This window comes from Amblyomma maculatum, chromosome 11 (assembly GCF_055883805.1).
Source record: "Amblyomma maculatum isolate TAMU_Amacu chromosome 11, ASM5588380v1, whole genome shotgun sequence".
Classification (NCBI taxonomy): domain Eukaryota; kingdom Metazoa; phylum Arthropoda; class Arachnida; order Ixodida; family Ixodidae; genus Amblyomma; species Amblyomma maculatum.
The window spans coordinates 47,438,469-47,454,685 of NC_139354.1; the positions used below are offsets into that span (position 1 = coordinate 47,438,469).

General features: G+C 41.2%; 1 protein-coding gene across 1 annotated transcript in view; it reads right to left on the reverse strand.

The window, feature by feature from the left end:
* Positions 1-2,001: 2,001 nt before the first annotated feature.
* Positions 2,002-16,217, reverse strand: part of LOC146173757 (uncharacterized) — a 70,940-nt gene continuing 56,724 nt past the window's right edge. The window contains exons 44-49 of the mRNA XM_084584571.1: positions 10,449-10,553; positions 9,728-9,832; positions 7,933-8,037; positions 6,264-6,397; positions 4,705-4,833; positions 2,002-2,577 (exon numbers count right to left, since the gene is read on the reverse strand). Of these exons, the coding sequence (XP_084440697.1) occupies positions 4,756-4,833; positions 6,264-6,397; positions 7,933-8,037; positions 9,728-9,832; positions 10,449-10,553 (527 nt within the window). The 3' untranslated portion in view covers positions 2,002-2,577; positions 4,705-4,755. The remainder of the gene's footprint in view (positions 2,578-4,704; positions 4,834-6,263; positions 6,398-7,932; positions 8,038-9,727; positions 9,833-10,448; positions 10,554-16,217) is intronic.

The following is a 16,217-nucleotide window of genomic DNA, read 5'->3' on the forward strand; positions in this document are numbered from 1 at the left end:
ATGTTTCGCGAAGTGAGAAGCTTTCTGAGATTTCTAATAATGCAAACATATTTGGTTCATTCAGGGCGCAAATGAAGAAGTTACTGCGCAGTGATTTGTTTCAGCCACCGGATGTCATTTTTCCACGACTTGATCATGCCTTCAAAGTTAAACGCGCAAAGTGTCATTTATCATCTTATGCCAATTCATTCATACCTCGCACTATCATTTAATGAAATAACTTGCCATCGCACATCGCTAGAGAATCTAACATAAAAAAATTCCAAGAGCTACTTCGCTGTGACGGAAATGTGTAGAATATTTGGTGTTTTTCTTTCCTCTTTTGATGTTATATTTATTGGTTCTTATTGTAATTGTTGGTAATTGCATCGTGTTTTTTACAATTGTATCCTCCCCTATGTAATACCCTCCTTTGGAGGGCATTTAGGGGTGACCTGGATAAATAAATAAATTCAATATTTTCGAGGAAATACACTCCGGAGATATCTCATGTCGACCTTTCTACGCTTTTATCAATGCCGTCAGACGAGTGCTCTTCAGGGTCCTCCTGGGAATATTATTTTTACTCTTTCCAGCATTTCCATGTGGCAAGAATCAACGCCAGCTGTTAGGGCTCTAACGTACTTTGCGATTTCGTACATCTCTTTTCATTATCTTTTCTTTCTGTAGCCCAATTCTAGAGACGTAATATTTCCAAACGTTTCGTATTGGTGCACTGCAATGTAAAAAAAAAAAGGATAGACGCCAAAAATCATCAATGCGCGTCAATAAAAATACATTTCGTGAATGCTCTGCAAACAACTCTATACGACGCGGCCGGATAGAAAACCACATACACTGTCCTGTTCCAAGATGGGCATTCACACGGGCGGTCGCTCGGCATTTTTTTATTGCAAGATAGCGTCTTACGCGCAATGGCACTTCTATCCTGGCGGCAAACAGTGCCGTTGCAACGGCTTCGAAGACGTTGTAATATTTAGGCAATGCAGGCGTAAAAATGTATAACTCACAATCTAAAGTTAACTCAGTTTATTGGAGATGATTTGAATCCTCTTTATTTTGCTTTCGGAACTTGTCAACCACAATCGACAGCGTAAAAATAGCTTATTCGTCAAAGCCGTACCAGCTACCCTTTGTTTGGTCTTTCTCCAAACCGGTTTCTCCAATTGCCATTACGATTTGAACGCCATTAGAGGGTACTCTTTTTAAACGGGCAGCATTTAAAAGAACTCTGTTGGGCACATAACCCCGACATGCTACAATAAAGCAAACTGCCTCAATTATGAGAAACAAAATTATGCGATCACCACGCAGAAATTACGTCTTCCCGCTGCAAGCAGAGTTAGCGTTCCAAAGCGTCATACGGGCTGGGCTGTAAGGAAGCCCGTATTCGCCTGCTAACCACTTTAGACCAACTTAGTAATCTTTACGGCATGCAAATAACAAGGTTATTCTTACAATTTGCTGCAACTGAACTGCTACCTTATATAATGGGAGCGGCTGACACCAGATAGCTTGTATTTGAGCGCGCTGTTTACATGACTCAGTTAATAAATCTGTGTGGATGTTTAGTTGCAATGCTTTTGGGCACGTTTGCATCTCTTATTCTTCAATGCAATACTTTTGTCTTCACGCAATCTGTTGTGTAATGGTGAGTGCTGTGCAAGTTCAATCGTAATTTGGTGCTTCTGCAGAGAAGCTAGGTCTTCAAAAATACCCGAGTCGAAGGCCTTGTTTCAAGGATAGATCTGTTACAAATTAAAAAGTTCTTAGTGTCTCGCTAACCTTTCAGACCGTCAACTCTCTCGATTCTCTGCAATGACTTCGTACTACGCGATTCTCTGTGGATTATCAAAACAATTGTTGAACTTGTAAGAATATCTTTTTTTACTAGACGTACCGCGATTTGTGGCTTCGTCTTCCAATGCCAGGATATATAAATTTATTAAGGTTAACGCAATGTATATAAGTGTGCTTCAGGGAAAAAGGAACAGACGCTCATTTATGCCGTGTGCAAGCAGTGCACTTTTATTTCTGCGAGTATGGTGACAAAAAATGGTAAGGAAAAACAACCGGGTATTTACACCCTTTCTTTTTGTTATTGTTGAATTTCATTTCCGTAGGAAAATAGCTGTCATAGTGAAATCAAAGCGTGCTTCTATAAAATTCTAACAAAAAGCTTTGTTAGCTTAGCCTCGGATGCGTGAGTATCAATGCGTAGCAAATACCAAGAGCCCAATGCGTCGAAGCATCCAAGCTGCACACACAAAAAAAACGAAGGTTACAGCAGCTTACTGAATGTCGCTTGGCGAACAGTCAAACACTCAGTGGGGCATTGACGTCCGCCTCATCTTGCATTTCCTGAACACGTAAAAAATAACGACTGTACTGGCAGCGCGTACTGAAGTCCAGCACGTTGGCAAGGTACCATCGCCCAGATTATAGAAAAATTGGCAAGCGCTTGGGCGCCTAGTGAACGATCCACCGGTTTCGGTGAAACACTGACGACTCATTGGTCATATCATGGTGGGGATGAGATGGCCGTTTATAGTCGCTGCGCGGTAGCTGCCATTAGTCCTGAAAAACAAAAAGCAAAGAGAAAATTCAAAAAGAGGGCACCTTATCAGAGACAAAGCGGTCAGCATGCAATAGTCTCAAGAGCTCCGTCAGTCGCCGGTAGCCGGAGCCCTTGGTGACCAGAAAAATCTACAAAAAGTTACAGGACTGTGATTAAGTCTGCTGAAGAGTGGAAATTAGCAAAACCACTTGACTGGACTGATCTCACTAACTGCACCGTCATTGTCATCCCTACTATAATTATCATCACTATCATCTAGATGCACCGTCATTGTGGCCTCCACTATCAACATTATTATCACTGACTGCATGCTCGTTGTCATTGCTACAATCATGCTCCCGCTTGACAAAGTGAATTACGATCGATCTCTATCAAGTCCGGCGTGCCCGAGTTTTTTACGTGGTGGTCCGGAGACCGCAGAGATTGTGGTTCCACTCCCGGTGGAGAAATATTTTTCTAAACTCTCAGTTCGTGCAAACATTTTTGTTTTTAGACATTTTCTGCTGACCTTGCGGTTATTTCCGCCACCCATGAGTCTAAAAAGGTTTTCGCCTTAAAAGTAAGAAATGCGCAACATTAAACACTATAAAAACCAAGCAGTAAGGGTGCCATGTGGCGAATGGACTAGACACAGTTGACAAGTTAATATAAGTAACAGGCAGTTCTCCTAGCTCTGCTAACCGATTAGATGCCCTTATATACACGAAATTAAATTAGAACTTAATGCAGCTTTTCTTTTGTTTTAAGTGAATAGAAAGCCTCATTTATATTGAAGTGTCATTCAGGAAGCTCTTAAACTTATAAGCGCAAGAGACGGCACAACAGGCAAGAACGACAGGGTGCTATTTGAAACTGAATTATTCGGAAAAACGAGGAACTCTTAAATATTAAAATATGAATACGTGATGAAGGACGAAAGATGAATACGGATGAATACATGGTTATCACTGTTGCCGAAGCTTTGCTAAAGAAGTTCAAACTAGAAGGAGTAAGCAATGACAAAATGGTGTCCGACCATACTAAGAAAGGTAAAGCTAGTGATTATCCCATATCAGCATAAAGTAGCGCACAATCTCAAGCGCGTGGCCTGGCTAAAAAGTACAATGTGCCTCTGGTTTTTTCGGTCCCTCGGAAACGTTCTTCCTCGTGTCTTTTGGTTCACAACAATGACAACAATGTTCACTGCTCTATTAAGCATAGAAATTGGTTTGTGAAGTGCGGTAAAGGGGTATTACTCCATTGAAATGTGGGAAACGTTTACATTGGACAGTCAGGCCGGTGCATTAACGAGCGGCTACGGGAGCATAATTTGTCCTTACGGACAGGTACTGTGTCTCACCTACCGGTGCACATTAAGGATTGTGGAAAAGGAAAATTGCTTAAGTTCGACGCTTGCCTCAAAGGGACTAGCGCCTTGCTTAGAAGCTCTGATACGCTTGCGCGGGAGCTCGTCGAGGCTTATCAAATCAAGAAGTGTGGGAGTGATTGTGTCAGTATGCTATTAGTGGCAATTTATAATAGAAAGATTGCATTTATTGATATGTAAAGAAGGCGAGATGAGTTACCTGCGCCTTTCTGATATGAAATCTTGGCCATGCACGCGCTATTGATTTGATCATGCATTTATCTTTTAGTATTTATGTCGTCGTAGTTCCAAATAAATCAGTGTCAAGCAGCGCGTCCTGTCCTTTCTTTCTTGCCTGTTATGTCGTCTTTGTTGTGTTTATATAAGTTTATGAGCATGAATGAACTATCCCCGCCACGCATATTACTAGTAGGAAAGCTATTGTGGGTGACTAAAAGGTTTTCAGTAACATTTAGCTCTGCTTATTTAACTATGTAGTACTAGTATCGATAGCAAAATATATTTCCAGATTCGCAATGACTTCAAATAAGCATTAAACATAATGAATTCATTCTAACTGATAAGTATTATGGTAGTTACAGGATTTTATCTCGAATTTACAAATTTGCAAGCCGACACTGGGTAGTTGATAGCATTGCTGAAGCCAGCTATTAATCATGCAGCTTCAACTTTGAGGAGATGCAAAGTGTGTGAAAGCACGTGTGAAGTCAGTCTGGTTCACCGCCTGAATCGATATAACAAAGACGTCATAAATTCTTACCTTCGCGGCCTCCTTTCGCTTTCGCCAATCGCCACTAGACGACGAGATGCTCTACTTCTTTGTCTCCGCCACAGGACTGTGCCGGATGCCGAAGGTGAACCGAGGCGAGCTACTTTTGTTCATCCAAACCTGCAGAGAGACAGGCTGGCATGTGGAAATTGGTAGAAGATACTTGATAGAAGATACTGACAGACTTGATAGATTTGTATTTTATGCTCGTTGCTTTAAACAGAAGACCGGACAATAGCATTCACCACAGATCTGCCCAAATTCCCGTTCCTTTCATCTCATGTAAGGAAGCTTATACGTATTATGTATCGAAAGGAGAATGCTACTAAAGAAACGGGATGAATAGAACAGATTATGTACATCATTAGGCAGTATATAGAAAACCCAGAAAGGACAGCTCCGCAGGGGCTGCCCTTTCTGGCTTTTCTATATACTGCCTAATGCTGCCCTTTCTACCTTTCTGCCTTATACTGCCTTTATACTGCCCTTTCTTCTGCCCTTTTTGCCCCGAAAGGGCAGAAGAAAGGGCAGCCCCGAGAAAAGAGAACATACTCGAATAAGCGGCTAAGTCACAGGAACAAATTGTCTGTGTACTCTGAGTGTAGTTTGCCAATAGAAAGGAAACATTAATCTAAAGCATCGTATAAAGGTCAAGGAGCAAAATTCTGCTACGAAGACATGTTGCAATTTCTTGTGAATTTATGGACATCTTCTCAACATCGCTGAATATCTCCTGAAGACGTCAGTCATAAGCTGGGCGATGCTATTACGTTGGGAGAAATGTTTATACGCAGTAGGCAATCAAAGCGTGACTTTCTCGATCAACAAGGCTCTATATAAAATGAATCGCTTGACTGACTGTGCGTCAAGTTCACTGCGACACGAGATTTTCATACCGAACACCTTTCACAGAAAGAGCTTAGGGCCGCTGCCTTCATGACCTGATGGTAGAAACCTGCAGGGGCAGGAATTTTCTGTAAAAGATTTGCGTGCTTATATAGAGAGAAATAAAAAAGAGTGCTGCATTGATTTTTACTTCAAGTCGCAATACAGTAATACATCTCACCGATGCCACGGAAAACATAGGAGCGTAAAATAGCACACATTAATGATAGACTGGTCTAAATACATGCCAGTATGGTTTCCTGCTGCCATTAAGAGGCTTTTCAAGGAAGTAACGACAAACATGACTGCATTTCTGCATGATACATAGCATCTGGCGTCACTAAACAACGCCGTTATAATTATTTTGGCTCCACTTTTGCTCTGTTCTCATAAAGAAACTTAGGTTAGTCAGATGAATTTGCAGTAGCCGAACAAAAATTATAGCTAGTGTACAATTGAAATATTTGTAAACATTAGCAATTGAAAATAAATATTGCGGGGTGTTGGGTAATAACCAAGATAATGAACAATAAAAAATTTATGTTGGGCGGTGCTGGATAATAACCCCAGCGGCATGTATTTAACTCATCTTCGATTAATTTGGTTATCGCCATCTCAAGTTAGCTCTACAGTAGCGTCCAGAGATGCAATGAACAATATGGTACCCTTTCTGGAGAATGCGCGCCAGGCCCGGGCTTCTTGGTATGGTCCGAGGGGATATTAGTGCGGTAACTGAGTGTGTACGCGGGAGACTTGCTTTTGTAGGTGTCCGGCTCTGGAACATTGTACTTTCCGGGCGCTGAAAGAAGAAACATACATCAGAGTAATATAACCCTCGCAAAACAATCCAATTTTATCATAAAAGAACGGAAACAACCATCAGCTGGCGTGTTTTTGTTCTTTATTACTTTTATTCTGTTGTCGACTACGATGGATACTTCTAGCATAAATGATGTAGTCTATTTGGCCAGCGGGTAACACCATTCGAACGAAGATTGCAGCTTTAAAACGTCGTCTAGAACTGTAAGGGCTACATGACTACTACTATCGTCCTGCTCCTTTATTATGCCTTCTTTTAAAGCCTCTGTATTATCCTGTCCTTTTGAACGAGGTATTTAGTTAACTTTTTGTATCCAAAAAGACAAAGGGTTCATACAATATCGATGATTTAACCTGTGCTTTAGGTGGAATTACTGCAAGGATGTTTATTATGGTTAAACTTATTGAGTACCGGACTTAGAATCAATTTCTGGCCCTTCTTTCTCCGCTTTAGGTGGATTAATTGAAGCAATGATTTTATGACATTCTGTTATATCACGAAGCTTACTGAGTCCATTCTCTCAGTATTACAGCAGCAATGCAGAACGAGCAGTTTGGACGCGTTACGCAGCTTTTTCCGAACGGTTGATAGAGTTGTGAAATTTGACGCTAGCATCCACGCATTGTCACTATTGAGAGAAAAATCATAATGTAGAACTAAAGACTAAAGTGCAAGCTATAAAAAAAAAGAAAGCGCATACATGCACATTTGCTCGATTTTGTAATGGGCTCGTTTGTCCAAGCCACAATACTGAGATATCGCTAATAAGATAGGGGGAAAAAATCTATGGCGCTGGCATGCGACGGTCTCCGGAACTCCTTCGATGTCTGTTACGTGGTGGCCAAAACAGGTGGCACGTCAGCGTAATAAGCTCGAGAGTGGTTTTCACAGTCTACATCGATTTAGGAATGCGAAATCATCCTAGAGGGTTACAGATCGCTATCGAGCCATATCCTTAGGCGGAGCCTGAGGGCCACCGTGCATTTCGTTATGAAGACAACGCAATGTGAATTCGCTTCAGTTTTCATGTTCTACTACATTTCTCCTTGCAGAAGCCAGAATATGAAGGGTGTTATAGATGCCAGCAGTTACGATGAGTGGTGCTTTTATCTTAGCTGGTACTTGTACCATACAGCTACCTGAAAGTTAGAGGCAATGTTTAATTTGCAATAATATAGCTGCACACCTTTGCTGCACGTCTTAGCAAAGAAGGACGTCGCGATTAGCGGAGGCATAATAAATATTCTACGTTGCACTGAACTGTATAAAATAAGTGCAGTCAGGGCTGTACAGGAACTTTATAATGTGCATCATGTGCTCCAGGGTAGGTTGGCTTGTTCATGACTAAGGTGCATTAAGCTGTGACAAACACCGGATAGCGTTAGACTTTGTTATAGATGTGTACCAGAGCAGCATCATAATCTTCCTTTGTTTTGGGATAGAAGCGTTTCTTCTGAGGCAATGAACAGATTCAGAAAAGAAAAGCAGCTAGCTGTAGATCTGTCACGATTTACCAGGTACGTCGTCTGGCCTGGTATTCTTCGGTTTCGTGCCGAATGTGAAAGAATGCTTGCGGACCAAGAGAGAATACGCCCGCTCAGGGTGATAGGATCCTGGTGCTAGGCGGCGAGAAATAAACCGTGTTAGTTTTTGTGGTTAAGAATGAAAAAAGGAAAAGGAAAAGAGAAGAGAGATGTAACGTGGCTGGTCTCAGAAGCAAGACAATCTGTCAGTGGCCAGTAAATTTTCTGTTTACTGAGTATACCAAGCGCGTTTCTAGCCTCTCGGAATAGAAACAGTTTACGGTCTGCTTTATTCGTAATTACTGCAAGCATAAGTGAAGGCAAAAAATAAATATAGAACCTAATCACGAGGAGTAAAAATCTAAATACACTGTTACGCAAAAAACTATAAATTATTCTACTATGCTAAATATCAATGTTATAAGGATAGATCAAACTTTCTAGCGTTGCATTGCGTAGCCAAGCTTTAAAAAAAACTCTTTGTTATGATTTTGTTTAGGGATAAGGTCGATTTCTTTTAATTGGAGCACGCGTGTTGTAATGTGTGATTATTCACGCTCTAAAAGCTGAAATATCTGAGCAAATAATCACTGTCATGCAAAAGCTTAAAATCAGGAGTTCACACAATTTTAGCGAACTTAATTATGATTACGCAGTTAGCAATGTTTACTCTGATTCGGTGCTAGCACTTTCTGATCTGTTGCGTCGTGCTCCAACTCATGACGCATTCTTTATTCATATGGGACTGATATATTGATAAATATGAAATAAGAACTCTTCATAGTAAAACATTTATGACATTCAGTGTTTCTCTTCTTCCAGCCTTTTACGAAGTTTCATGCTTGATTTATTCATCAATAGGGGGTATTTAAAAATGTAAGAATGAATTTATTCAGAATGAAAGACTGTAATAACGTACTTAAGCGAGAAAAGGATAGAAATGGCGCGCTAACTAACTAGCGTGCACTGCCACGTTGGAATTACAGAAGGATGTCAAAGCTTGTTTCTGTGCATCGACTCTTGTATTGGTTTCCTTCCAGTGGTATGTCAATTTCTTTGTGCATGCTCACCTCCGTATGTGGTGGCGGTGGAGCAAAAGAAACCACTGCCTCGACGCTAACACCGGTGGCGCCATCTTGTGCAACAACCTTCCTGGGCATCTCGTGCAGCGACAGATTTTCAGGAACCAGCACAAGATGGTGCCACAGGTGTTAGCGTTGGGGAAGCGGCTTTTGCATCGCCGCCGCCGCATACGATGGGAACATCCAACGTCATGTAATCGAATCAGAAATTTACCCCAATCAAATTTCGTAATAAAGATACTAGCAACAAAATTCCATTTCTGTACGGAATTTGAGCAGCGAGGACTGCGCGGTTTAACTGGGAGAAGCATTCTACAGCTCGACGGTAATTGTACAACGCGCTGTATATGAGCTAAAAACTTTTCATGACATCAAAAAGCATAATTCTCATGAGCATTGCAAAAGAAGAATCTGCATCAATCTCCAATGGCGCTCAGAGATAGTGTCCTGCTGAAAGCAGTCAATTAGAAGCTCCTTGCACAAGGAAGGCCCTTAAAGCAAACCACCTCTCAAATGCCCCTCGCAGATCAAAACGACGTAAAGTTCAGTTTTCGCGAACTCGTTTTACAACTGTTATTACATCCTCCCAACTTGCGATATCAAACGTGAGTACACACATAGGCGATCAGTTTTGAGGATTGTCGGGCCTGATGGTCATGCAACGTGCTTAATGCGTTTCTATCCTAGGGCTCCAATATGATTACCGGGAATGTCTTCAGGCTTTGCGTCCTTGGGCTTCTGGCCGAAGGTGTAGGCCGGAGTGACTGCAAGCACGGTGTCTGCTTTCTCGGGGCAGTAGGCACCGGGTGCTGCGATCATGTGTGGAGGCAGAAGACCTTGATAAGGTTGTTCAGTTCTTCATGACCTAGCATCACACTGCTGATTGGTGGCATGTGTAATAAAGGAACATCCTTCTAATCACGTGCAAAGTTTAACGAAAGAAAGTAGCTTCCAACATTTTTATAGCACTAAAGTTACGAGGCGCGGCCCAGTTAAATTATAGACAATTTATATTTAACGCGAACTCAACCTTATAAGGAGTAAATTTTACTTTCGGCAAACAGTTGTTGACTAGACTTCGCATTTTTGAGTAGCAGCTCCTACTATACACCTGTTTGGCGGCACTGTTCCGTATATATAGTTTAAATTATTTGTCAAATACTAATACTGAAAATTATACTTATCAAAAAGATGTAAATAGGCCATATGAAAATCAATATTTGTTTTCCCTTTAACGCAGCGTATTCATATATTAACTACGCGATATATATATATACTACAACGTCATTATTATATTATAGCGTAGGTGTTATTCTTTTCACATTAGCAAGACTTCTCGACTGCTCGTATCCAAGATTCATCACATGCGTCTCAATTGAAAGGCGGCTGAAGGCACTATTCCTACTGAGAAAACGTTCGAATTACCAGGAATATCATCGGGCCTAAGGTCCTTAGGCTTGAAACCAAAGGTGTAAGCTGGTGTCGTGGCTAGAACCGTGTCGGATTTCTCAGGACAGTAGGTGCCAGGTGCTGAGGAAAAGAAGAGAAGTCATGCAAGAAAGCACCTGGCCATGGCGTTCCTCATCGGCAGTGAGTTGTGCGGGAATCTCCTTAGCTAAGCTAGAGAAGCACACCACAGAGAGTAAAAGAGTCCCTTGTTAGTAGAGCGTGCGTTTTATATACACAAGTGACACTTCCGTTCGATTTCTAATGAATGTTCACCAAAGAACCGATGGAGGAACTTTAGTTGCATGCAGCCTTAAGAGAGAAACGGTGAAGGCGAAAATACCACATAATAGAAACGTGAAGACTGCCACAACATAGCAGATATGCCACTACTACCATAGCAGATATGTCACTACAAAAAGAACCGTATTTCGTTAGTTGAGTACGATTATTACTAAGTCAACCGACGAACCAAAAAGGAGTCTGCTATACCGAAAACTGAAATTCTAAAAACCTAAACGTTGCGAAGTTTTTGTTTACCATGACTAGGCCGTATATGTTAAGAGATATCGAAGACATGCCCTGCGGTGAGCTCTATTTAATCAGAAAAATTATGTACGCAAAGGATGTAAACGTACAGTGCCTAATGCAATCATGCAGATATGTGAGTAATATTTCTTATATGTGCAGCACTCTTGACAACTTTTCGTTTTAGTAGTTGAGAGCACTCGTGCAATCTCCATTGATTTAGGATTCATATTTTCTAAGCTATGTGGCGTCGCATAACGCGTTAACGTAATCAAATGCCCATTCGCACTAATGTTAAGCCATGTGTGCCTAGCACCATGAAATAAAAGGTAGAGAAAAAAGACTTGAGAAGTTAATGATGAATACACAGAGCACTTCGCAAAACTAAATTTTGACAAGGTTAGGGTCGGGAAGGGACCTACGAAAAGCTGATTAACGTACCGGGAAAATCATCCCGTTTCGGTTCCTTGGGTTTCACTCCGAAGGTGTAACTAGGCTCCAGAGATCTGACACACTGGTCAGCCCTCTCGGGGTCGTAGGCACCTGGAGCTGTCGAAACGCAAGGCCAAATCGGCGTTAATACTTACACACTACAATATATATTTCCACATTTTCACATCTAATGCTGGAAATTACTATTAGCCACCATATGCTTAATTCTGTATGTTGCATACGCCCCAACTACCACACTAACTAGGCCTAAATACGACTGGACAATCACGAAAAATTCTCGAGACTTAATTTAGCCCGAAGACATTGTGCGGGACATTGTTTTTTTCATTCAATATTTGCGTGCTTCGATCGTGCTCCCAACTTCAGTGCAACTTATGAGGCAACGTACATCAAACGAGAACGTTTTAAGGAGAGTACCAGTAACGCAGCTTAATATACACAATATCAAACACTATATGATACACAACAGTGATTGCATGCTGGTTGCTGGTCGCATCACAGCGCTTAGGCTGGAAATTTCATTGTATGTACGGAATAAAAATTGAATTTGAGGGAGAAATTGAGTTTGGCTTGCATTTATTAAACGCGGGACATTGAATGAAATGGCAGCAGTTTTGTTCTCAGGTGCTTTCCATACGCAAGGCGTGAGAAAGCACGGCAAAGTGACAGTGTCGCAGGATGCAATTTTTCAGTAAAAGAAAGCATCGACCATCTTCGGCGCACGTACTAAATCCGGGTGAGGAAGGTAACGACAGAGCGTGAGAGGTGATGTCATGTGCGTTGCATCGGTGCAGGAAAGTCCTTCTTCAGACGAGACGGGCAGAAAGAGCCAGTGAGTGCAATGAAGAGGTGTTGGATTGTGCCACCAGTGCCGACGAGCGCAGAAAAGAGTGCTGCTAAGTGCGCGGTGTAGATCCCGTGCTGCTCTCGCAAGTCCCTATCACGGCATTGCATCGTACAAACCAGGACATCCGGATCCGCACTGACAACAGTCACCCTTGTGTCCGAAGGTGTATGACGGAGACATGGGCCTGACGAGAGGATCGGCCCTCTCGGGGCAGTAGTCCCACGGAGCTGCGGCCAACGCATAAACAAGCGGTAAAGATAGCGAAAAATACGTGGTTTATGCAAAATATAAACTTGGCTCATCGATCTAACAAAATGTATTCATAACATGACCGGAAAAATACACTTTGGTTCCTAAGTGGAACGAAGAAACCGGTCTTAAGTGCGGATAGTAGTGCCAAACCCGGTCTGAGTTAATACATTGAAACAAATAACTGAACACCAGCAACAGAACAGAAAGAGTTCGTTTGAGTGAAGACACTTATTTTATTCGAAGTGGTACAAGGAAGGGTGCTGAAGATGAATATGTGCGCAAGAAAGAGGCATAGAAGGAAAACGGCAAGGATTTTACTAGTAAAAAGTGATATCAATCACGTATACAGTGGAAAGACAAGAATAGAAAGGGAAGACAACAGGGCCAATGAAGGAACAATCAAGTGAAAGAATGCCTCAGGCACTGACCAGGCGTAGACTCTTGTTTTGGACACTTGATTTTTCTCCGTATTGTAAAGCTTGGCATGCGTGGGAAGCGCAGCTGTTCCCCTATGCTGGGGTTATAGTAACCAGGTCCTGTGGCAGAGAAAAGAACAACAAAGGTCACTTGTGAAGTTTTAGCACCACACTTGCGAGGAATCATCGCTATGTTGTAGAAAATAGAAAGTCTTGTTTCTAAATGCCATTCACGCCATTTTTATGTCACCCATCCACTGCTTTCGTTATGCCTAAACGGTGCTAAGAATACTTGAAGTGGGAATGCAGATAAAGTCATCTTAATCTGTTTGAAACCGTGTAGAGTAACAAAACGATTTTCAATAATTATAATACAGAAATAATTTTAAAATATTGTTTAACTCTTTCTGCTAGTAGCATGCAGCTGAATAAAACAACATGCGGGTACTCAACCACTTGCGACTGTTCGAGAATTTGAGTGCAGTGAAAACGCCTACGTGCTTTCTCTCTCTGACCCCAAAAAAAGGATTTATGTGGTGTTCCACACTGGTTGTCATCGGCCGTTTTTTGAAATATGTACGAATGGCCTAGACTTTCAGCTAAATAGAAATGCGTAAATACTTTCTGTTTCTGTTGAGATACATTTAGGATTAGTGGGGGATACGGCACTGGCAGATTTCACACACACACACACATATATATGTATGTATGTATGTATGTATATATATGTATATATATATATATATATATATATATATATATATATATATATATATATATATATATATATATATATATATATATATTGTAAGGCAGCACTTGCACGAACGTCTATTCTTTTCTAGAATCAGCTGGCACATAGCGCGCGACGCTCCGAGCGGCAGTCAGCGATGATGATGATGATGATGATGATGATAGATCTATAGAGATGAAAAAGGTGAAAGTTCACGCACTGCGCTCACAATATATATGTATATACTCAAGCGTTGCGCTACCTTTAACTCGCGAGGAACAGCTGAGAGTATATTTTGAAATTAAACACGTTGAAAATAATAGGCACTGTAGGCCCTTTTTGAGTGAGAAAGCCGCGGTGTACAAAAGTCCTGCAAGAGTGAAGGAACGGGCTAGTTGGTAAATCATCTTGGAAAGCAAAACAAAGCACTTCAAAACACAGACACGGAAAGGGAACAAAAACACAGCGCTGTGTTGTTGTTCCCTTGCTCTGTCTGTGTTTTGAAGTGCACTGTTCTGCTTTCCAAGTACAAAATCAACAATTTTGCAAACCCTGACTGCAACTGCAAAGATTTTGAAAACCTCCTTAGCTGGAAATTGCCAACTGGTTCGGCAAAATTCATAAAAGATCACAATAAAATTATCTCTATCAACTTCGGGAGGTGCTTATTTGTCTAGCGCTTAGTTATTTAGAACTGGTTTCTTTAAGAGTACTAAAATTAGAAAAAGACGCAATACCAACGAATTTTTTTTCTTTTCTGGTATAAAAGAGCGCGTAAGTGATTCAACTATCAAACTATATAAAACTGAAGGCAGCTTTTTGGACTGCGCGTAGTGTGTGATATGGCGGTTTGAAGCTATGTAAGGCGCGTCTTTTAAAAAACAAAACAACAAAAAAAAAACTAGTCGCTAATCTGCGCATATTGTGTTCCCTTCTTGGCCGTACGTGTCCCCTTTTATCTACCATAATTAACAGACTCGCTCACAAACGCACTGTCTTAAAAGAGAAACTGCACTCACATATTGTATATCTGTGGACGCGCCTCTTTCATAAACTATAGAGAACAATGTGACGTGAGGTTTTTAGCCCTTATTTACCTTCTCTGCGTTGAGAGCGCACCGTAATTATAACTAATTTTTTAATGAAGCAAAATGCAATTTTAAGTTGAGGGTGAGCTAATTAGAACTGAAAATACAGAGTTAAAGATAGGTGCTAGAAACTAAGCAGAATAATATAGATATGTCTCGCCGATATACCTGAAAATGTACCGGTCCCCTCTTAAATCAGGGCATGAGCTACAGAGTCCGTAACATTTCATTTTGTGTCTTCTTTTTATATTTCCGGCTCTAAAAGCCTATTCACCGGGGTACAACTTCTTGATCCAATTTCAGTCGTCCACCCAAGAATTCTCCACAAAGCTTTTGTTTTTGGTTGTACTATATATTACGCACCATGATACTAGCATAAAATTATTTACTTTATTTATTTTATATATTGCCAAAACAAATAGGATTGTCCAAACTTAAAGTCGAGCTAAGAACAGAGCGGAATCGAGAACTGAGGGGCCTTATAATCATGACATAAGCAGTTTTCTGTTGAGCGCAGCACTTTAAGAAAAAATATCCTTCGCAAAGGCATTTGCCCAAAAAGAATAACGTTTCATGTATGTCATATTTTTTCCCCTTTTATAGGCATGTGCATTATTTGTTAATGAAAAGGAGGAATACGACAGAATGGTAAATTTTGTGTTCTTTCTACTAAAAAGAAATCTAAGTGGTTTAAGTATGCAATCCACAGAAATCACGCAAAAACTGTCGATCATTGTAGCAGCCATAAGTAAAACACTAATGCTAGTCTGCGCATGTGCATACCAGCACCCGAATTCTGCCATACCTGGCGTTTCACTCCGCATGACTGCTGCAAAACCTTTCCTGAAGAAGAGGCTCGCAGCTGAACGGAACATCATTCGGCTGTTGTCTTCTGCTTGAGCTGTATGCGGAGATACAAAAGTTGCGAATCGGGAATTCAGCGATTATACAGGCAATATATAACTCAGCAGAGCTGATAGAAGCCGTCTACAACTTCATGAATGCTTCATTCAGTATAGAAACCGCTTGCTGAAAATTAGATACATGAAATTTGCATGAAATAAAACTTCAGTGTTTTCCTCCCTTCCTGCTAAGGAACCATGAATCGGTAATATTTTATTGCAAGGTATCTTCACATGCGGGCATTGTCAGGACAAGAGTAATGTTTAAAACCTCTGCATCGAGATAATTAGTAAAAGTGATTATGGCGGCGGTTAGCGACCAATTGAGGCGACACCAACGTGTCCCCTTCCAGTTGGCATCAACTGTCCTCTTTGGGCGCCCATTTCTTCGACCCTACCAATTGACGCGGACAGCGCATGCCCGATGGCATCCGCTGGGTTAAAGGGGAGCGGTATTTTTAATCACCAATGCTTTAAGAATTACTGAATATCTATCGCTGGTGTGCATTTTTATTTTTAGTTTCATTGA